Source organism: Mesoplodon bidens (genome assembly GCF_964165515.1).
Source record: "Mesoplodon bidens genome assembly, chromosome: 3".
In the NCBI taxonomy this organism is placed as follows: Eukaryota; Metazoa; Chordata; class Mammalia; order Artiodactyla; family Ziphiidae; genus Mesoplodon; species Mesoplodon bidens.
Genome location: NC_138178.1, coordinates 20,010,225 through 20,032,975, shown reverse-complemented (window position 1 = coordinate 20,032,975; position 22,751 = coordinate 20,010,225). Strand labels below are relative to the sequence as shown.

Here is a 22,751-nt window from a genome sequence, read left to right as displayed (position 1 = left end):
TAACATTTTAATAGTGCTTAAATATTACTACACAATTTATTAAACAATCTCCCTGTAAAGGTAAGGTACAACTTATCTGGAAAGAATGTGAAAGGTAAAAGCAACACTATTTAATTTCAGGTTGATGTGTTTTCAGGTTTCAACACTGTTAAAGTAATGCCTCATGAATTTGCAATAATAAAAGAAATCTCTGGCGGGGGCGGGTGATGAATTGGGAGATTGGGATTGACATATATACATTAATTTGTATAAAATGGATAACTAATAAAAACCTGCTGTATAAAAAAATAAAATAAAATTCAAAAAAAAAAGAAAGAAACCTCCCTGGTTTTATTAACAAGGGAAAAGCCTACATTCTACCTACATTTTTCTTCCTTACTAAACTTTAAATCATTTACTGCTGTTGGACTGAGCATGCAATCATGAAGGTCATAATTCACCAGTACTGAAAAGAGAAACATACCCCCACTCCCACCAATTAAGGAGAAAAAAAAGAAATTAAGACACTTGAGAATTATTCAAGCAAGAATTCTGACTTAATATCTGAATTCATGATTTCACTAATACTGCTAGAAATGAACTGTTACATAATTAACATTAAGTTACATCTAATAAAATTAAATCATTTATTCACCCAATTTTTATTAAATGCCAAAAAAATACTAGGTTATATTACCTTAATGAGAATAATATCTCAAAGTACAAAGCATTTCAAGTATAAAGAGCACTGAACATAAAAAACAAAACTTAGCAAGAAGTAAAGCTATTAATTCTAAATTGGCAAATATTACTAAATGATCTTTTAAATGTGTAAATATTAATTAATTCCCCAGATCAATCACTTAACCAAATGCATTTTAAAAATAAGATTTTGTACTTAAAGTACGAAAAGCTTATAAATTCAATTTATTAGAATTCACCCAACGCTAGGGTCAATTGTATTGCTGGCTGACAACTGTAAATCGTAAATCCCTCAGGGGGCCAGAAACAGAAGTAGCTATCTAAAATCTATCAGCCGAGATACAGCTGAGACAGGTCTTATTCAGTCACCATCTTCATTCATTCATTACAGTGTTTTTAAGAAAACACAGAGATTTTATTACTCTATTTTTTTAATTGGTTAAATAAAATTTTAAGTAAAGACTTTAATGAGTACAGACTAACACTTCACAACCCCTAAGCACAGTGCCATCTCCCAAGTTAATTAAAATGACCAAGAGCATTTATAATCCATAGACTGAAAATATAGTCACTTTTTAAAAACCATCATTATTGAGATATGGAATAAAGCCTTAAAGTATTTCAACTATGTACAAGCATTAAATACTCACTAGCTTGGCACTTAGATTTCTAGCATTATCATGCTTAAGAGAAACCTTACTGGGAAAAAACGATTGCCTATGATTTATTCCTATGATACAGAAAAACTTCAAAACACCTACTGGATAATGATTGGGAAGGAGAAACTTTTGGAAACTGGTCATTTTAACTGTAACGTACCCTCTTAGAAGTAAGGAGACTAACATTAGGCCAAGTAGGGACTCTGCACTAACCAATTCCTCATGTCTTCTTTGCTCTCAGTCAGGCATTTAAATCCTCACTACAGAGGCTGCTCAAGTTGAAGCTATCCTAAGGCATGAGTGACTTATTAAGCTATATGCCAATTATTTTCTACATTGTGATTAAGATTCTCACATTCCCCCAAATTATTACATCTAATTGGACAGTCCCTGTGATAAAATAACTGCTACCATGCTAAGGTCAATTTACACTTAGTAAATAACCTCCTCTAATAACCAACCATAGTTAATAGTTCTGTATTAAAATGAGTAAGTTTCTAGGAAAAGGCCACAAAGCTGTGCTCTCAACACGAGATCCTGTTCAAAATTTCTTGCGTGACTTTAATAACAACAAAAAAAAGGTCTGCTTATCTAATCTAAATGTGACCAATGCATAAGTACAATTAATAATATACACATCATTGGGACTTCCCTGGCGATCCAGTGGTTAGAACTCAGTGCTTTCACTGCCGTGACCTGGGTTCGATACCTCGTCGGGGAACTAAGATCCCACAAGCCCGCGCAGTGCAGCAGAAACACACACACACACACACACACACACACACACACACACACACACACACACACACACACACACACACACACACACACACACACACACACACACACACACACACACACACACACACACACACACACACACACACACACACACACACACACACACCGATTATCATTAGGCTAACATAATATGCCAAAAGTATCTAAATAAAGTTTCAAAGAGGTAAGTCTGTACTAGGTATAAAAAAATTATTTCACTAGTTCAAGGTGAGGAACTGGCTGGGCAGCAGTTCCTCTGAGAAATTAGTCTTTAGGCGTAACAAAAAGTCAAGACTGACAAGGCAGCTACAAAAACTAATGGAATTGTAGGTCATAAGCAGATAAGAAGTCATCCAAAACAAACGTCCTAAGGATAGTGAAGTGTCTGGAAACCATGTAGCATACTGAGGGAACCAGAGGTATTTAGCCTGGAGAAGATGAAAGGGAAACATCTTGGCAGTCTGCAAATATTTGAGACATCCTGGTGTAAAAGAAGAGACATGTCACATGCCAGTGCTTTTCAAACTATCTGCCATAAAGGAATAATTTTCTTTCCAATCATAGCACAGCTATAAAACACAGTGACAATATCATGGCAATGGAGAATTGCTATCAAAATGTCTAAATGCTTAGTCTCAGTTTCTCAGCTTAATTCATTGTGAACAGGTAAACAGTTCATGGACCCCCACTTTGAGTAGCTTTATTCCGTCTGTATCAGAAAAAAGAAGTAAATCAAAGGGAACCATTATATGGGGTGTTAAACATCAGCTTGAATTCCTAGCAAAGAGGTATGTCCAACAGTGGAATGGCTCAGACCACTAAGCTCGAGAAGTTTTCAGAAGGATAATTTATGTCAGATAATCTATAAAATGGATTCCATTTTGCATTGGAAGGATGACCGGATTAAATCATTACAGACTCCCTACCCTATAAGCTTCTGTGAGGACAATCAAAAACACACACACAGGGCTTCCCTGGTGGCACAGTGGTTGAGAGTCCGCCTGCCGATGCAGGGGACGCAGGTTCGTGCCCCGGTCCGGGAAGATCCCACGTGCCGCAGTGTGGCTGGGCCCGTGAGCCATGGCTGCTGCGCCTGTGCATCCGGAGCCTGTGCTCCACAATGGGAGAGTCCACAGCGGTGAGAAGCCCGCGTACCGCAAAAAAAAAAAAAAAAAAAAAAAACACAAACACAAAACCCTTAAAGTAGCCAATAAGAAGTAATCAAAACATACTTTTAAAATCAGCTGTGATGTATTAGGTAGGACACACGGGAAATGGAAAAAGAGTAGAAAACTTGGGGAAAAAAAGAAAGAAAGAAAAAAAAAAAAACTTTGGGGCTTCCCTGGTGGCGCAGTGGTTAAAATCCGCCTGCCAATGCAGGGGACAAAGGTTCGATCCCGGGTCCAAGAAGATCCCATATGCCGCGGTGCAACTAAGCCCATGCTCCACAACTGCTGAACCTGCACTCTAGAGCCCGTGTGCCACAACTACTGAGCCCATGCGCCACAACTACTGTAGCCCACGTGCCTAGAGCCTGTGCTCCACAACAAGAGAAGCCACCGCAATGAGAAGACCGCGCACCGCAATGAAGAGTAGCTCCCGCTCGCCGCAACTAGAGAAAGCTGCAGCCAAAAATAAAATAAATAAAATAAATTTTAAAAAAGAAACGGGGCTTCCCTGGTGGCTCAGTGGTTGGGAATCTGCCTGCCAATGAAGGGGACAGAGGTTCGAGCCCTGGCCCGGGAAAATCCCTCATGCCGCGGAGCAACTAAGCCCATGTGCCACAACTACTTAGCCTGAGCACTAGAGCCCGCAAGCCACAACTACTGAGCCCACGTGCCACAACTACTGAAGCCTGCATGCCTAGAGCCCGTGCTCTGCAACAAGAGAAGCCACCACACTGAGAAGCCCGCACACCGTAATGAAGAGAAGCCCCGGCTCACCGCAACTAGAGAAAGCCCGCACAAAGCAATGGAGACCCAACACAGCCAAAAACAAAAAATAAAATTAAAAAATAGTAATAAAATAAAAAAAAGAGAAGCCACCACAATAAGAAGCCCATGCACTGCAACAAAGAGTAGCCCCTGCTCGCCGCAATTAGAGAAAGCCCGTGCGCAGCAACGAAGACCCAACACAGCCATAAATTAATTAATTAATTAATTAAAAATAAACAACAGTCCTTGCTATTCAAAAGCAAAAAACGAGGATGCTTTTTTTTTTTTAAAGAAACATTAAGGAGCACCACTGCCATCTTAAATTCTCACCTCTTAGTGATCTTCAGCCACCAAGGATTTATCCATATAAGGCTCTGCACCTATCTTACCCCTGACCTAACTGAACTACTGGCATACACTACCGCAGTCTTTTCTGGTTGAGTCAATCACCTTCTAGTGGTAACTACTTAAACCAGTCCGTCCTCCCCAACTACAGGCTTATAGGAATAAGTGTTCTCCCCGCCACATGCACTTTAAATAGTTGCAGAGTATCCAACCAAAGGCTACTGCTGTTGCCTCCCTTCTGTACCCCTTCAGCCCTCCTCCAAATCCAACCCTCCATAAAGTTGACCTAATAATACCCACCAACTGCATCAACTTCTAGCTTGCTGATGCCTTCTAGGTGCAGATGCTACACAGTAGTCTACAGTATCTTGTAACTGTCAAAGGTGGCCTAAATCAGGCACATTCCTCTAGAATTTTGAATGGATGTCCCCAGGAGAAAGACTCCCATAAATTCATAGTTGCACTTGAAGAATTTTTTCACAGCTACTTTGGTACACTATTTTCCAAATTTCTAATCTAAAATATCACTGATAATGAATGACTTTTTCTCTTAAAAAGTGAGTATCAACAGTGACATCAATAAACTAAAATACAAAACAATGAAAGCAAACCTGTTACAGAGAGGGAACAGCAAAACACACAGAAAAATAGCAGATAAGTTAAAGTGACAGAAAAAGAAAACTTATCCCTCAACATTAAGAAGTTTTTTAAATCACAGGAAGAAAACAGATCCACAAAGTAAAAATCACCACATACTTGCCAGATTTCTTTTAAAATCAGAAACAAAATCTATCGAAGACTCACATTTAAACATGAGTACTTAGATTGTTACACTGTGAAATTTTCCTGGAATGTTAAGAAATCACCTGCAATGAGCCCTTTTCCAAAAGTTCTTTCAGTGGCATGAAGACTTTAAAATTTTTAAGTATGAGCTCCAAAATAAATTCTCATTTCTGAGAAACATTTGAAAATCACCTGTTTTGTCTCTCAGTATTCTGTAGCTCCCTGTGGTCCCTTTTCAGGTGTTTGGTCAAAGACGTAAAGTATTCTTTTAAAAGATTCTGGAAAGGTTGCTGTTTTTCTGGACTAATTATCTCACTAGGAGGAAAACTCAAATTAAACTTCTCTGCAGCACTCTTTACTTTCCTTGGTACAAGTCCAGCAATATCATCTCCACAATGTCGACAAAAACTAATCACCACAGAAACATGGGTATGGGATTCCCGATCAGCATTAATAATATTTTTTAGCTGTTCATAGATTACGGAAAGACCTTCCTTGTCAGTGAAAATCCCAACTATTGTCAATTCTGCAATGAAACGCAAATCAGTTCTTAACTTGGTAATGTTAGGTGTTTTCTCTTCTTTCCTTGCTTCAAAATGTTTTTTCCAAACCTGAAGAAGTGATGGGGCAAAGTCGGCGTAACGCTGGTGAAAGAGAGAGCATAAGTGCACAGCACAATTCACATCAGATATTTTTAGCTTTGCTTCCACAATAGAAGCTACAGCCTCTGCAATGTACTTGCTTAAATTTAGGCCATTAAAATCATGGGACAAGGAGTCTCTCTGTTGTTCCGTAATAGTTTTTAGTTTCTTGACAAAAGCGGTATTTTTCTTCAAACTTGAGTCTAGTCGGCTAAAGAAATTTTCCTCTGGTCGGTTGTCTGGAGCATTTTGGTTTCTGCTACGAAGTTCCTTCCTTAACTGATGTCGTTCCCAAGCCTCCTGATGAAGCTGAAGGGATTCCTCTTTCTCTCTATATAAAAAACAAACAAACACGTAAGTAAAATACCCTGTATATTTTGAAGCATCACTGATGAATCCTATAAGAGTGAAAGCCAATGAAAAGGTGATCAGAAAAGCAACAGAATCCAAGAGGAAAAAAAGATGCAAGAGGCCCTTTCACTACTAAAGACATCTGATTAATGACTTAAGATAATGAGAACCCATTCTGATAACACCAAAAGTAGAAGAGCGGAGGATTCTGAATAACTAGATTAAAAATCATTCTGCCAACTGGCAAGCTAAATGGATAAAACACTTTTATTTGTCAACTCTAACTCAATAAAGCTGAAAAAAATAAATAAATGGATAAAACACATGATGCTTAATATGAAAAAACAAAGTAATATATTTGGGAAGGATAACCTAAAACAAATAAAAGCATTGGGAAAACAGAAAAACAAAAAATGTCCACAAAGAATATTTTAATTAAAGAATAAACATTATAAAAGAATGCATTAAAATGTTTTGAGATGTTAAGTACCATTTCTCCATACTTCAGCATTAAATGAACCTTTATTAATAAAAGTACTTGCTAGGTTTAGGTCTTAAAATTCAAGTGTAATTAAGAAAGCTTGTATAGGAACCAGAAGAACTATAGGATAAGAGCACTTTAATAAAAGGTTAACAGACTCAGTGTATCCTGAAAAGAATAATTAAAAACAAATCTACCTATGTTTCCACTAAAAAGATGGGACATGTTTAAACTGTAGAAGCAGTAAAATAACTTGGGCAGGAGTGGCAGAGTGGAGACAATCTGACTTTGAGGTTTCTGAGATACCAAAATATGTAGCTTTAAAATATAAATTTCTAATAAAATAGATTTTCATCTTTCTGAGCTACCCTATAATTCTATGATTTTTCCACTAACAGCCACAATATGTTAACAGAGAGTTGCATCTACCACTGGGAACAGGGACATGTGAGTATCTCTTGGAAGCCTCCCAGCCACACAGAAACACAAGATTAGCAGTGAGAGTACACGTTAAGAAAGCATAACTCATTACGTATATGCACTCAAGAACTCCATTATCATCTTTATTAGAAACACTTTGATATATAATGAATATATATATATATATACACATACACATACACACACACACACACACACACACACACACACACACACACTTAAGGTATTTATTTATATTTATAAATTTACAGGTAAAATAATGTGATGCTTTAAAATACTCCAAAGGAAAAAAGTGCAAATTGTTGATGCTGCGTAGGTGGGGAGGGGTGGTAAATCATTTCATTCTACTTTTTGCATCCTTGAATTTTTCCCAGTAAGAAGTTGGGGTTTTGGTTGCTGTTGTTTTTTTAAGCTCTTTAATAGGAGGGGTGAGAGAACAAAACTTACAGTGAAATTAAATATCCTTGTGAATTGGTTTTTTAAAACTAAAATAGAAAATAAGCAAGAAACTCTCAAGAATCATGGTTCTGCATATTCCAAAACAGGTCACTACTACTGCTTTTCAGACCCAAGGCTCCAGCTCCTCATTAAAAATAGAGGTATAAAAGAACTTTGGTAAGAAAGTAGGTAGCTGAGCTGTTCTAGGGATTCATGAAAATTCATGTTTGCAAACAGCTTTTTAAATTATATATATGAAGGGAGGAGCTCATGCACTATTCAACAACTGTCATTTCTGCTACATCCTGGTAGTCTTCCCATGAGGACTACCTCATTTTTCACCAGTTCATTGTATCACTTGCACAGATTTACATGGTTAAAAATAGATTTAGATAAAGGTAAGAATGGGAGGCATTAGTGGAACTGTACTTAAGGACAAAAGTTTTAAAGTCAGCCCAGCATAGGTTCAAATCCCAGCTGTTCTACTACTTACTGTGACCTTAGGCAAGTCATTTAACCTCTTGAAGCTTCATTTTATTAATCCGTAAAATGAGGATCACAGAGCTTACTTCATTAGACTGCCTTGAAGACATGTACTGATACAATTGTAGTGCCTGACATATAATAAGAACTCAACAAATAGCAGCCATTTAGAACTAAAGATTTTCAGGAATTCCCTGGCATCCCAGTGGTTAGGGCTTGGCACTTTCACTGCCAGGGGCCGGGCTGGATCCCTGGTCAGGGAACTAAGATCCTGCAAGCCGCATGGCACGGCCAAAAAGAAAAAAACAAACTAAAGATTTTCAACTTAGAAAGATGGCATAAGGTACCAGGGAAAAAAGCTTTTTTAAAAAACAAAAACAGGGGGCTTCCCTGGTGGCGCAGTGGTTGAGAGTCCACCTGACGATGCAGGGGACACGGGTTCGTGCCCCGGTCCGGGAAGAGCCCACATGCCACAGAGCGGCTAGGCCCGTGAGCCATGGCTGCTGAGCCTGCGTGTCCGGAGCCTGTGCTCCGCAACGGGAGAGGCCACAGCAGTGAGAGGCCCGCGTACCGCAAAAAAACAAAAAAAAAAACAAAAAAAAACAGCCCAGATTGCCCCACACCTCAAAAAATACTTATTAAAGATTACTATTGCAGCGACTGTGAAGTGGCGAAGGTCCCGGCTAGGAGAAGGACATTGGATCTCATTGTCCGCCCAGGTTTTCGACCCTCCCCCAAAGCCCCTCAATAAAATGGCTTGATCCCCCCCCCGCAAAAAAAAATTACTATTATTTAATTTAAAGAATGAAAGCACTGTAAGCATGCCACTCGTCAGTAAAACTAACAGAACAAGTAAATTAAGATACTCCCAACTCTCAAGAAACTGCACGCTGGAAGTTTTATTTCAAATAATCACTGTTTTTCCAAAACATTCCAATCTTCCCATTCCTGCACATCAATAGTTAGAATAAACGTTCTTACTTCAACTGGGCAGCCTCTTCTTCCTGCTGACGTTTCGCCTGCTCTTCTTGCTTCTTTCTCTCTTCTTCATGCTTCTTTTTTTCTTCTTCCTCTTTTTTCTTTAATTCCTCCTCTGCCTTCACCTTTTCTTCTTCTTTTTTCTTGCGTTCCTTGTCTTCTTTTTTTCTCTTATCTTCTTCCAGTTTCTTCTTCTTATCTTCAGGGACCTTAATAACCTCCTTCTTGGCGGTAAGCTTGATCTCCTCTTTTGGTTTCTCCCTGCTGCTCACTGGCCGCCTTTCACTGCAGTCTTTTTCCTTGCTGTTTAGTAAAGATTCTTTTTCTTCCATACTTGCTGGCTTTTTACGCTCAGCTGGCATTATGTTACCCAGGACAATCTGTAAGAGTAAAAGAATGTCAGCATTGTAGATGCAGTGACGTTTTTTAGTGACGTGACACTATTTTGTTAAGCAGAACATATTAATACAACTTGGCAATTGTGAAAGATTAAATAAAATGCATGCAAAACGAATACTATTTCAGTGATAAAATTCCATATCTATCATTATTAGTTATGCCTATGTCTAAGTATTTTTTTTCTTTTTACTTATTAAGGAAGTAATCAAACACAAACAGAAGTGGAGAGCACAACATAAGGAACTCCATGTAACCATTCCCTAGATTCAACCACTGTCAACTTCAAAACAACATATTTAATCATAAATACTTCGGTATGTAACTGAAAACATTCTGAATCAGTTTTACCCCCCCACCATTTCACAGCCATTAAGAAATGCTGGTGACACTACTTCATACAATATTCAATACAAGTATATAAGTGGGAGCATAAACGAGCTCTTGCCTCCTATGAAGACTCATAAATTTCACCTCATTGCTCTAACCTTATCGAACTTTAATACAAAAACTGTTAACTATCCCAAACTGGACTAGACCTTTCATCTCTTTATTAGTATTAGTCAAAATTAGTTTATAAATAAACATAATAATGATTATAAAAAACTGTATATTCTCTTCTATATCGGCCAATACAAGGGCCACCAGCCCAGGGTTTCTCAGCCTCAGGACATCTGGGGCAAGACAATTCTCTGGATGGGAGGAGGGGGACGCTATTCTGTGCACTGCACAAAGTTTAAACGCAGCATCCCTGCCTTCTATCCAGTAGATGCCAGTAGTATCTCCCCAGTTTTAAAAACCAAAAATTACTCTGGACATCACCAAATGTCCCCTGGGGGGGAAATCACCACCAGTTGAAAACCACTGCGCTAGCCACATGTGGCTACTTACACTGTAAATTAATTAAAATTAAACAGAATTTGAAATTCAGTTCTCCAGTCACTATCCATATTTCAAGTGCTCAATTCCACATGTGGCTAGTGGGTACGGACGGTGCAGATACAGAACATTTCATCATCACAGAAGATTCTTTTGGAGAGCACTGGTCTATAGTACAGGCTCCATACAGTTAACTGGAAATAAACTCTGGAACAAAAAATGTATTCCCCAGCAAAATTCATGATTTTCTTTTCTAAAACTACATCTCTACTTAGAACTTAATGTCCTCATATAATTTCTCTTATGGACAGTACTTCAAGTTTTAATTCCTAAATCATCTGAAATTGTACCCAAGATAATCAAAATACTTTCCATTTAAGAAGTATAGAATGACTTAACTACCTAGTTTTTTTTTTACAAGCTAAAGACAAACAGTACTCTTTAAGTATTTTCAAATATAGGTTTTAAATTACATCAATAAAAACTAGGTTAGCAAAGAAAACATTTGCAATAATATTTTATAGACACAAAGCATTTATTTCAGCCCTCTGATAAAATATTACCACAGAAAGACAACCTAAGCCAACAGAAGCACTTTCAGTCATTTCTGGAGGCACATGCCATAGTCTGTACCTTCTCTCAGCCACCTCTTCCTTTCCCTTTTTCTGTTTTTACTCTTGTTCTCCTCCACTTCCATGTTCTATGCATTTTTTTGGACAATGACACCCAAAGGCTTTAGTTAACACCATTGGTGGAACTTGAACAAAAAAAGGCTGTTAATCCTGTCTAAACAATCATGAAAATATATGAGCATAACTACATATTTATGTGGTAAGATACTGTTAATATTTATATTATCTGGGAAGTGTAGTTATCAATTTCTCATGCAGCTTCAATTAAATAGCCACCTTTGCCCCAAAGCAAGCAAACTTTCAAAAGAGAGAATACTAATAGCTACTACTCACTGGTACCAGAGTAAACATCTTACATACATTATCTCATTTGATACTAAAATCTTTATGAGGTGGGTATTACTTTCCCTATTTTATAAATGAGTAAATGGAGACCTGACCAGGTAACTTGACCAAGGTCCCCACAGCTAGTGACAGAAGTGGAATCCAAACTCTTAAGTTATGAAGAGCCTTTAGAATATGAAACTGTCAGCTGGAAAACTTGACAACAGATACTGACTACAACAAATCAGAATTACGTATCTCAAAGCAGAAAGAGTCCCTGATAATGGCTATGCAGTTTTCACATGATGTTTTAACTTCTGGCATATTCTATGCTAAAATATATGGGGACAGGTAATTCCTAGGTAACAAGATAATCTTACTTAGGAATATTTGTAATTCTATGCAAAAAAAAATAATGTTTATACAGAATTTGTATTTTGTTGTGAAGCAGCAACAAGCAACATTTCAGCTGATACGAGGAAGTGTAGTTCCCAGGATATAAAAAAGAATGGCATCAAAATTTATAATTAATATCTCATCTATGAAGATGAAATTAGATATTAAATTCTGTTAAAACATTAAGAAATTCACTTGGAATCTGATAAATTCATAAAGGAACATCATTTATTAGCACAAGAGTCTCCCAAACTTCTGTGACTCTCCACAGTACTCAATTATTCAACAGATTTTTAAGTGCCTTCTACATCAAACTGTAGTAGTCATTCATGAATAAAATTCTGCTCTAAAGCATGGCAAAACAGATTCTCAGTTAAGACACTTAAGTCTTGGGAGTGGTATCTCCTTTGAATCATTTCATCCTTGTATTACAAACATATACCCAAAGTACACTTGGAACTAAATTTCAGTGAACAAAAAATACGATGGAAATCTAAAGGTTCATGTAAAGGCATCAATGCAATATGTGAAAGTAATATGAGCTTTAAAGTCAGTCAGACTTTTAAGTTTGCATCCCAACTCTGCAAACTGCTAGCTATGGAAACTGGGCAATGCAACATCTCTGAGTCTATTCATCAATAAAATGGAACTATTGCTACCTCTCTGGAATTACAGACTTCTTACATTTCTAAACCAGTAGCAGCATGAGGGAGGCATTCAACAAATGTTTATTCTCTTTCACACAGAACACTGAAAAAAGTTCATCCTAAAATGAGAGATTTTTCGAGTTAGGAGTACTAGATTTTACCTACTCCAATTCTCAATCTGTACGTTGAGTGACCTGCCCTAGATTACACAACTAGTTTAGCGGCTGGGTTGAAACTCTGTGTCCAGTGCTCTTTTCCACTATACGCCCTGACTCTAAGATTTAGAAAGACAAATAAAAGATACGAACAACATGATTCAGATCAGTATGCATTTGTACCACATCAAGTTTCAAAAACTGAACTGTGTTAAATTATATTGAATGAAACACTCAAATTTCTTTAATTATTTTAATAAACTCATGCTTTAATAAATATCTGTTTTACCTAAAATGTTTCACAAGTTTTTCAAATAAAAACTAAAACTTTTAAATAGATTCTATCTCAAAATAAGGTAAAAATTAGTGACCTTTTAATTGGATATGATTAGCTCTTAACAAGCTATTTTACTGAGTATAATTACATTCACACAGTCCTTAAAAGGAAGCCATGCTTTAAAACCACCTTCCTAGCTCCCAAAATAGTGTCTTGGCCCTTGGGCTGTATATTTTGTTTGGTTTTCTAAATATACTCTGAACTTCCAGAAGAAAGTAAAAACTACTCTACTGGCAAAACAGGTACTAGCAATGGCGTGTACGGGGAGAGTGCAGAGGAAGGGGTGTTTCCCTTTCAAAGATATTCCTTCGCAAACTACCATATGGACGATGTATGAAATCACAAAGAGACTGCTCTGAAAATACTCCAGAGTAAAAGAATGCTGTTTTTTTCTTTTCATTCTCGGTTATTCATTCAAAATGTTCTAAGGGCAGAACCGCACAGGGGCATTACCTCCCAGTCTTGGACTTTAAAGAACGTCCTCAGTATAAAGGACTCTTTCAAAGCTTTTACAAATTTCACCAGAGTTCAAAAACGATTTTCTCGAGGAGTTGTACAGTCCTCATGAACACGCAACAACTCTGCTAAAGGAGCAAAGTGAGTAATAGTTTTCCTCAGGTCTGAGGCATCACTGCGTACAAGCCCAAGGGAGCAAGAGAACTGACGGTTCGGTCCCCTCAAGCCTGAAAGCTGGCTCTGCTTGGCCAACCTGGAGACCAAATACCCCGCGATCGTCCGGTTACTTCAACAGGGCCAACAAACAAGAGAAGACCAGGAGGCCCGGCATGAAGGCAAAGTGAGGAATCACCAGCCCACGGGACTAAAAAACAAAGTACACCCACTAATGCCTGCCCCAATACACCCAAACCCCTTCCCCTACACCCTCGTCTCCCACAACCCCCTGCTCTTGCTCCACACGCCTCTGCCCGACACGCTTACCCGCCACAGCTCCCCTTCCCACGCGGGTCCACGGTCACCTTCGCGCACCATCCCTGCCCCAACCCGAACTTCGCACCCCACACTCCCTCACCGACGGAGCCCGACACGCTCCGGCCGGTCTCCCCGCTCCACATCCTCCCACACACGCACCCTCCCCACTTCCTCGCCCTCGCTTCCCTCCCGGCTCCCCGAGAGCTTTCCCCAACCTCCCCTCGCTCTCCTCCACACCCCCAAACCGCTGCAGCCCGTCACGGCGGGCTCCCCGCCTCCGGCCCCGAGGCCCGGCCCGAGCATGTGAGGCAGGCATCCCCTCGACCGCCCCTCCGGCCTGCCTCGGACCAGGGGTTCCCGCGTTGATGGGAGCCTCCGGAGGAGAGGGGTGTGAGGAGGACGACGCCGGACCCGCGGTCCGGCTCCTGCTCGCCACCCCCGGAGCGCTGGGGTGCGGAGGCGCCTCTTGGGTCCCCCAGGGAGTACGAGTCCAGGCCGGTGCCCCCCAGCCCAGCTTCCTCCCGATCGTTGGAGCGGAGGGGGAGGAGGTTCCCCGAGACTCACCTCCAGCCTGTTGTCAACATTAGCCCCGGGTTTCCCAGCACCAACTCCAGCGCTCGGGCTCTCCCCTCCCCTCCCCCCACCTAGCTCGCAGCCGAGGGCCCGCCTTCCCTCAGCTCCCCCTCCTCCCTCCGCCCGCCGGCCCTCCCGCCCGCCACTCACCAGCGCGGCCGGGCTGCGAGTGGGGGCGGGGCGGAGGGAGGTGGAAAGGAAGCAGCTATCCGTGCGATTGCCAGATCGAAAACAGCCCGGGGCTTCCTTCCGCCGGCATCCCCACGCGCTTAGCTTAGCTCCGGGGTGGAGGGTCGCGAGTAAATACTCAGATAGGTGCCACACACATAGCGACTGCTTCAAATTGCCCTCTCAATGAGAGGAGCGAATTTTTCAGACAGGCGATCCTCAGGGCAGCCACAAACAGCACCTCTAGCCAGGACCTCAAGGGAGGGGAGGAATGCTCCGAGGACCGGAGGCAGGAAGTGGATTGGTCGCCAGGAAAGGGAAAGCGCCTGAATTGGAGGTGCGCAAGCGCAGGCACTGAGGTGGGGGGGAAGGGGAGGAAAGCGAGAAGGGGGCGGGGCGGAGCTAACAGGAGGTGAGGAAGGGTGGTGGCACAGTAGGCGAGTTACGGAGCGCCATTAAGGACAAATTTAGCCATGTGAGTCTCATGGGAGTTTCCTGGAGCTAACGTAAGGAAGAGGTCTAAGAAGGGAAAGTTTGATTGGACTAATTCTTGGGGTGAAGTTAAAGATTTAGGGAGTTGAAAACTGGAGAGGCTAAAGAATATGGCTGGTAAGGAAGGTACAAAGTGGTAAGGAACGGGTCTAGACTTAAGAAAGTCCCGTGGGGGAATTTCCAGAAGCAGTTTTAGGTGTTCGACCTAAAAGTACCCCAGGGTGAAGAAGAACCAGGGCTTTTTTTTATACAGATCTTAGAAAGTACCCTGTTCTAGCAAGCAGCTTTTTAAAATTACAGTGGAATGACCTCCTGGAATTATTGAATGAAATCACCAGGTTAAAATATTGGCCAGTCTTGCCATTTCTTCTGAAATGTGAGACCAAGTCAACTTAAAAAAATGGCTCAGCTTATCTAAACAACTTATTATCTAAACAACTTATTTTCTTTTAAATTGATGAACTCGTGCATCTGGCCTCCCGATTTTTATCAAAACGGTGCTAGGGTTTGCCAACAGAATCTGACTGGGTGTTAAGTACAGGCCGGCTTTGACTGGTCAGGAGCCAAAGGAACAAAGGTGCAGAACTAGTCTTGATTCTTGCTTGATGTGCGGCGCCCCGCCCACAAAATAAGCTACTAGCAACCTCAAATCCTTGACGCAGGTCTAGGTTCACTTGTGTTCAGCTTTTGCCCTTTGCCTCTATTTACTGTTTTTTACTTACTATTAATTTTTTTTTAATTGTCGAGGTATAGTTGATTTACAATGTTATATAAGATTCGGGTGTACAACATAGTGATTCACAATTTTTAAAGATTGTATTCCATTAATAATTATTACAAAATGTTGGCCGTATTCCCTGTGCTGTACAATATATCCTTGTAACTTATTTATTGTGCACAGAATTTATACCTCTTTTTTTTTTTTTAAGAAGATGTTGGGGGTAGGAGTTTATTAATTAATTTATTTATTTTTGCTGTGTTGGATCTTCATTTCTGTGCGAGGGCTTTCTCTAGGTGGGGCAAGCGGGGGCCACTCTTCATCGCGGTGCGCGGGCCTCTCACTATCGCGGCCTCTCCTATTGCGGAGCACAGGCTCCGGACGCGCAGGCTCAGTAGTTGTGGCTCACGGGCCTAGTCGCTCCGCGGCATGTGGGATCCTCCCAGAGCAGGGCTCGAACCTGTGTCCCCTGCATTAGCAGGCAGACTCTCAACCACTGCGCCAGCAGGGAAGCCCGAATTTATACCTCTTAATCCCTTAGCCCTACCTTGCCCCTCCCCCTGGCCCCCCTTGCCCTACTGGTAACCACTAGTTTGTTCTCTGTATCTGTGAGTCTGTTTCTCTTTTGTTATATTCACTACTTTGTTTTCTTTTTTAGATTTCACATACAAGTTATAACCTACAGTATTTGTCCTTCTCTGTCTGACTTACTTCACTAAGCATAAAACCCTCCAAGTCCATTGTGTTTTTGCAAATGGCAAAATGTCCTTCTTTTTTTATTGGCTGAGTAGTATTGCATTGTATGTATATACCACATCTTTCTCCATTCAGCTGTTGGTGGCAACCAATTAGGTTGCTTCCACTTACCATTTATTCTTAGCACACAAGTTGTGCTTCCAAACTGAGTGTTGATGCCTCCTGTACTTAGAAAAAAAAAACTACCAATAGGCCCATCATTTAAAGGGTAGTGAAAGAGAAAGACAACTACTGCTATTTTGTACCATTGATGAACAACTATGAGAGAAGTATCCTAAAACACCATACTAGCAATAGCCACCAAGTTCTCATCAAAATTTTCTTTTTCTCATTTTGTCTGATTACCTTAAGAAGATTCACCTATGCTGCTGATAAATAAATCCTTCTCCTCAATCCTTTGCCTTTCATTAGGTGTTAAAAAGAAATCAGGGGCTTCCCTGGTGGTGCAGTGGTTGAGCGTCCGCCTGCCGATGCAGGAGACACGGGTTCATGCCCCAGTCCGGGAAGATCCCGCATGCCGTGGAGCAGCTGGGCCCGTGAGCCATGGCCGCTGAGCCTGCGCGTCCGGAGACTGTGCTCCGCAATGGGAGAGGCCACAACAGTGAGAGGCCCGTGTACCGCAAAGAAAAAAAAAAAAAAAAATCAGGTGTTAAAAAAAAAGAAATCATGTGAATACAGGGATCAAAAAAGAAGAGCATTTTATCAAGCATTTGCTATTTTACATATGTTATTTTAATAATCACAATAATCCTGTAGGTAAGTATAGAAAATGAGTCACAGAAATATTAAGTAATTTATTCAAGATCACAAAACTAGTAAATATATTATCTACTATCATACTGAACACCAACGCCACTAGAGAAAGCCCACATGCAGCAATGAGGACCCAATGCAGCCAAAAGTAAATAAAATAAATAAATTTATTTAAAAAAATAAATAAACCTAAGTGTATTTAAGCAAATGTAAGTATAAAGTATATGGAATATGATACTAGTTAGCAAACCATATAGAAATTTCTCATGAAACTGTAAGGTTGAAAACCAGTTTACTAACACTGGCTTCTATTAATTTCACCAAAGTAAAAGTGAAGCAGTGTGAGGTTACTCTTTTTTTCTTTTAGCTTTTTTTTTTTTTTTTTTTTTTTGCGGTATGTGGGCCTCTCACTGTTGTGGCCTTTCCCGTTGCGGAGCATAGATTCCGGACGCGCAGGCCCAACGGCCATGGCTCACGGGCCCAGCCGCTCCGCGGCATGTGGGATCTTCCCAGACCGGGGCACGAACCCGTGTCCCCTGCATCAGCAGGCGGACTCTCAACCACTGCGCCACCAGGGAAGCCCCTTCTTTTAGCTTTTGATAAACATGGTCAGTCAAAAAAGCAAATTAGATCATAAGACTTATAAAGTGCTTAAAGTACTGCATAGCAAATAGTGAAAGTCAAATAAATGAAGTTATAATCAAATGCACAAGATAGACAGTAAACAAAAAACTTAAATAGAATAAATGCTATAAAGGAAATAACAGGGAAAGGACTTCCCTGGTGGTCCAGTGGGTAAGACTCCATGCTCCCAGTGCAGGGGGCCTGGGTTCAATCCCTGGTCAGGGAACTAGATCACGCATGCAGGCCGCAACTAAGAGTTCGCATGCCACAACGAAGCCCATATGCCACAACTAAAGATCCCCTGTGCTTCAACTAAGACCTGGCATGGCCAAGATAAATAATAAATCAATAAATATTTTTTAAAAAATAGAAATACAATGGTGAGGAACTGGAGAGAGAGAGTAAGGTGGCTTCTGTTACAGTGGTCAGGAAAGGCTTCTTTAATGATGCAAAGTTCAAGCTAAGACCTGAAGAATTAGATGATCTGAGTTATCCAAATACAGTTATCAAATGGGCAGTTGGAGCTCAGTGAAGTGTACTGGCACAGAGATGATAATTTGAGCACCATCAACATAGCTAATATTTAAAGTCATAAGAGAGGGGGAATCCCCTGGTGGTCCAGTGGTTAGGACTCCATGCCTCCACTGCAGGGGGCACAGGTTTCATCCCTGGTCAGGGAACAAAGATCCCGCATGCCATGCGGTGTGGCCAGTAAATAAATAAAGTCAAGAAAGAACGAGATCAAAGAAAATGTTGTAAGAGAAGAAGGTCCAGGACAAAGCCCTGAAAAACTTCCAGATATAGTGGTTAGGTCCCTAAAAAGGTGACTGGGTGAGGAGAGGGGAAAGCTGGAGGGTATAGTGTTGTAAAAGCCAAAAAAAGAGATGCTCCAGGAAAGGAAAAGTGGTTAACTGTCTCAGGTGTTACTGAGAGAACAGGTAACATCAAGACAGAAAAGAGCTCACTGGATCGACACCATGGGTCTCAATATTGACTTTGTCGGAGGCAGTTCAGTGAAGTAGGGGGGACGGATTGGAATAGTTCAAGACTAAGCTGGAGGTGGAAAAAGTGAAGACAGGTATTTGAGACATTGTGAAGAGCAATAGAAAACTAACTGGGAGAATGTGAAGTCAGGGAGGATTTTGTTTTTGTATCTTTTATATTGTTTTTGTATTTTTTAACGAAAGATATAGAGAATGTATACTAATGAGAATGATCCAGTAAGAAGGGAAATATTGGGGATGCAAGAGAGAGAAAAAAAAGATAACAAAGGAGCAAAATCTTTGTGATGGAAAGGAATGGTATCCAAAGTACAAGTGGAGGGATTTCCCTGGTGGTCCAGTGGTTAAGATTCCGCACTTCCACTGCAGGGGACACTGGTTTGATCCCTGGTCGGGGAACTAAGGTGTCACGTGATGAGGCCAGAAATTTTTTAAAAAATAAAGTACAAGTAGAAAGAGTGCCTTTGATAGAAGCAGGGGCATTTCTGCATGATACTAAGAGAAGACAAAGACGATGAATATGTGTACAGATAGGCTTGTAGATTTAGGGGGTGGTCCATGAAGGACTTCCTCCTTGATCATCCCATTTTCTCAATGAAATTTGAGGCAAGTTCATCAGCTAAGGGTAGGTTGAGGGAGACATTGTGGGAGGTTTAAAAAGAGGAGAAAATAGTGTTTCAGACCCAAGTTCGTGTGCCTGACACCCAGTGAGACCAAACAGAAACGTCAGGTTTGTAGCAGAGAAATTTTTATCGCAAGGGCTGAGCAAGGAGAACAGGATGCTCCTGCTAAAAAAGTTCAAACTCCCCAATGGTCTTTGGTATAGAGTTTTTTTGTTTGTTTTCTTTCTTTTTTTTGGCCGCACAGAGCAGCTTGCAGAGATTTTAGTTCCCTGACCAGCGATGGAAGCCGGGCCCCCAGCAGTGGAAACATGGAGTCCTAACCACTGGACCACCAGGGAATTCCCTCAAGGAAGAGTTTTTATAGGCAAAATTTGGGGGGAGGGCTGCAGAGTGTGTGACGACCCTCTGACTGGTTGGTGGTGAGGTAACAGGGTGGCATTCCAGGAATCTGCCTTCTGGTTCCAACCAGCCTGGTATCCAAGCGTTTACACTCAGCCTGAAGTTACCATCCTCCAGCTGGGTGGGGGCCTTAGTTCCTGTAGAAGAACTCAGATATTTATATCAGGTTATTGTGTATATCCCTTGAGGAGAAACCAGGCCCCTGCCCCTGTGGCTGCACTATCGTTTCTTGACTGCCTTTCCTTTGTTTCTGCATTCCCTTACTCCTCGAATTAGTAACTGTTTAAATCTGCCCTTTGGGACTCGGGGGAAGGTCTAAAAGCCTTTGGTACCTGGGAGGGCCCTACAAAGTGTGAAAGCAGTGGAGATTGCCTGCAGAGCCAGTTGAGGTTTGTGGTCATGAATTTAAAGTAAAACCATCCAGCCTACATATGCCAATTTCTCCAGAAGAGATGGACAATTAGATTTCATCAGGGTTGTGGCTTTTTTTTTCCATGAGAGTAATGAAAGAGAAAGAGACAACTACTGGAATTTGGGTGTTTGCAAAAGAATTATTATAAAGAGGGATCTTGGGATCTAAGCTGGGTGCAGAGGGCGGATAAGGGAGAGGAGGTGTGTGCGTGACTGGATGGGGTTAACAGATTGACAGGAGTACAGGTTGCAAAGAAAACAGTAACAAAAGAGCTTGACTTCTGTGAATTAATGGGGACAGACAAGGACATAAGAAAGTGGTTCTGAAGAACTGCGGTAGCAGGAGGCATAGACAGGAGAAGCAAGCCCAGAGGGGCCAAGGCTCTTGAAAGAACGGAAGAGAACTGGTTTGGAAACCACAAAGGGGAGCAAGAAACATGCATCTCTGAAGCCAGGCTACATGAGTCCAAATTCTAGGCCCAACATTTACTAGCTATTCGAAATTCACAGCTTTTTATTCTTGAAAATTGTGATAACAGTACTTTTTTCTAGGGTTTTGTGAACAGTAATTGAGGTGATTTAAATAAAAGCACTTAACACAGTGTTCATAGTTTATGCTCTATAAGTGTTAGCTATTACTAAATCATTTTGGAAACAATAAACACTGTCATCTAAATGGCTTTGCAATTTGAGTAAATAGTGCTTCAATGGCCCTTTCTTTGCCCTCCCACTGGTGTGAAACCAGTGCACCTGGGAGTTTTTACTCCAGCATGACTTATCCTGCTAAGACAGTGAACTCTAAAAAGAAGACTTAAAAGAAAGGGGAAAAGTCAAATCACCACGCTGCACATTTTACTTTTCTTACAATTTTGTCAATTATACCTCAGTAAAACTGAGAAAAAACAAAAAGGAGAAAAAAGGAATTGTGTTCTCAGCTATCATAACCAATAATGACAGGTTTATAAATATCACCTCTAATCCTGGTTTCACTTCTATTTGTCCAGCAGAATAACCATTTTTAGTATTCTTTAGGAGAGCTAATGGGTAAGTGGTGAGAAAGCTAACCCTATGTCATCTACTTGATCTCAGTTCTTTAATTCCTTATATTTCTAAGTCTTTGCAGTGGGATAACTGTGGTGAAATATACCACATATACTTCAAAACTAAAATGTCCAAAACTGAACTTAATATTGGCCTCTAATCCCATCTACTTCTTTTTCTATTTTTATTCTTTCAGTTAGTGGTGCTAAAGAGGATCAGACAGGCCACCCCGAAAATGTGTCTTCATCATAAGGATTCTTTTGAGCGGAAGGCAATTGAGAATCAACAGATGCAGGAAGAGTTCTCTGGGACTCTCCGTATCTGCCTAAATGCAAGACATGGATTTCCCTTTGTGAAAGTGTCCACCCCCAACCTCAACCCCAGCATCAAGAAGAAGAAAATGACTCTTATCACCGGAAATGTAGAGACAACATCCAGATGGGTTTGCATAAACAGATCTTACTGAAATAATCCTTATCTTCCCTTAGTTCCCCCATATATTTCCTGGTGACATCCCACAATTTGCCATCCCTTGAAACCCAAGCCCCCTTTCCTTTGTTAGGATGGTACCTAAGCCCCGAGTCTAACTGCTTCTTTGTGTTTCAGTTCTTTTCTGAGAACTCTTATGCACATAAATATAAGTGAAAATTGTATGCCTTTTCTCCTGTTAATCTGTCTTTCCTTAGTTTAATCTGCACACGCCCAATTAAAGAACATAAGAGGATAGAGGAAAAGTTATTCCTCCCCAATCGTTTTTTTTTTAATTTTTTTGATGTGGATCATTATTTTAGTCTTTATTGAATTTGTTACAATATTGCTTCTGTTTTATGTTTTGTTTTTTTGACTGCGAGGCATGTGGGATCTAAGCTCCTCGACCAGGGATCAAACCTGCACCCCCTGCACTGGAAGGCAAAGTCTTAACAACTGGACCACCAGGGAAGTCCCTGCAATAGTTTCTTAGTCCCAACTCACCATCTCTTATCCAAATGCAATCAGTATGTCTTAAAAAGATCTTGCCTGGGTCCTCCTCTGTATCCCCACTGACATAGCCTTAGTTCAGGCCCACAGCAACTCAAACCTACACCATTGGCAACCATCTTTTCTTCTCCCTAATTGCTTCCAATCTTGCGCCCTCCTGACCTTAGCACTGTTTCAAACATAAATCTAATTGTTTAACTCCCGTGCAAAACACCCTTTAATGGCAATAATCTCCAAACTTCTTTGGTCATACAACCCTATGGGGAAGGGAGGAGGGCATATACTCCCAACCCATGTCTATTTACTTAGATATAAACTGTGTATATATGTAATACTACACAAATTTATACATTATACTACATACCCCAAAGTAGAACAAATTTAAAAAAACAAGTTCTAATATTTTGGCCTAAATGGATCATCTTGCACACTCCCTAGTGCCAAGCCACTTTAGAAGCCACTCACTTACAAGGTAAAATTCAGCCTTAAGCAGGGCCTTTAATACAATAGCTCTTGCCTGTAT

At 40.7% G+C, this 22,751-nt stretch overlaps 1 protein-coding gene and 1 long non-coding RNA gene across 3 annotated transcripts in view; one reads left to right on the top strand and one right to left on the bottom strand.

The window, feature by feature from the left end:
- Positions 1-14,330, bottom strand: part of UPF2 (UPF2 regulator of nonsense mediated mRNA decay) — a gene marked incomplete at its 3' end in the record, with an annotated part of 99,801 nt that extends 85,471 nt beyond the window's left edge. For both annotated transcript variants that reach the window (XM_081230096.1, XM_081230097.1), the window contains exons 1-3: positions 14,256-14,330; positions 8,999-9,375; positions 5,375-6,154 (exon numbers count right to left, since the gene is read on the bottom strand). In XM_081230096.1, the coding sequence (XP_081086222.1) occupies positions 5,375-6,154; positions 8,999-9,357 (1,139 nt within the window). In that variant the 5' untranslated portion in view covers positions 9,358-9,375; positions 14,256-14,330. The remainder of the gene's footprint in view (positions 1-5,374; positions 6,155-8,998; positions 9,376-14,255) is intronic.
- Positions 14,331-14,850: 520 nt separating this feature from the next.
- LOC308615070 lies at positions 14,851-21,903 on the top strand. Its single transcript, XR_014015479.1, has 2 exons — positions 14,851-14,938; positions 21,447-21,903. It is a non-coding gene; the product is annotated as an uncharacterized lncRNA (long non-coding RNA).
- Positions 21,904-22,751: the final 848 nt, after the last annotated feature.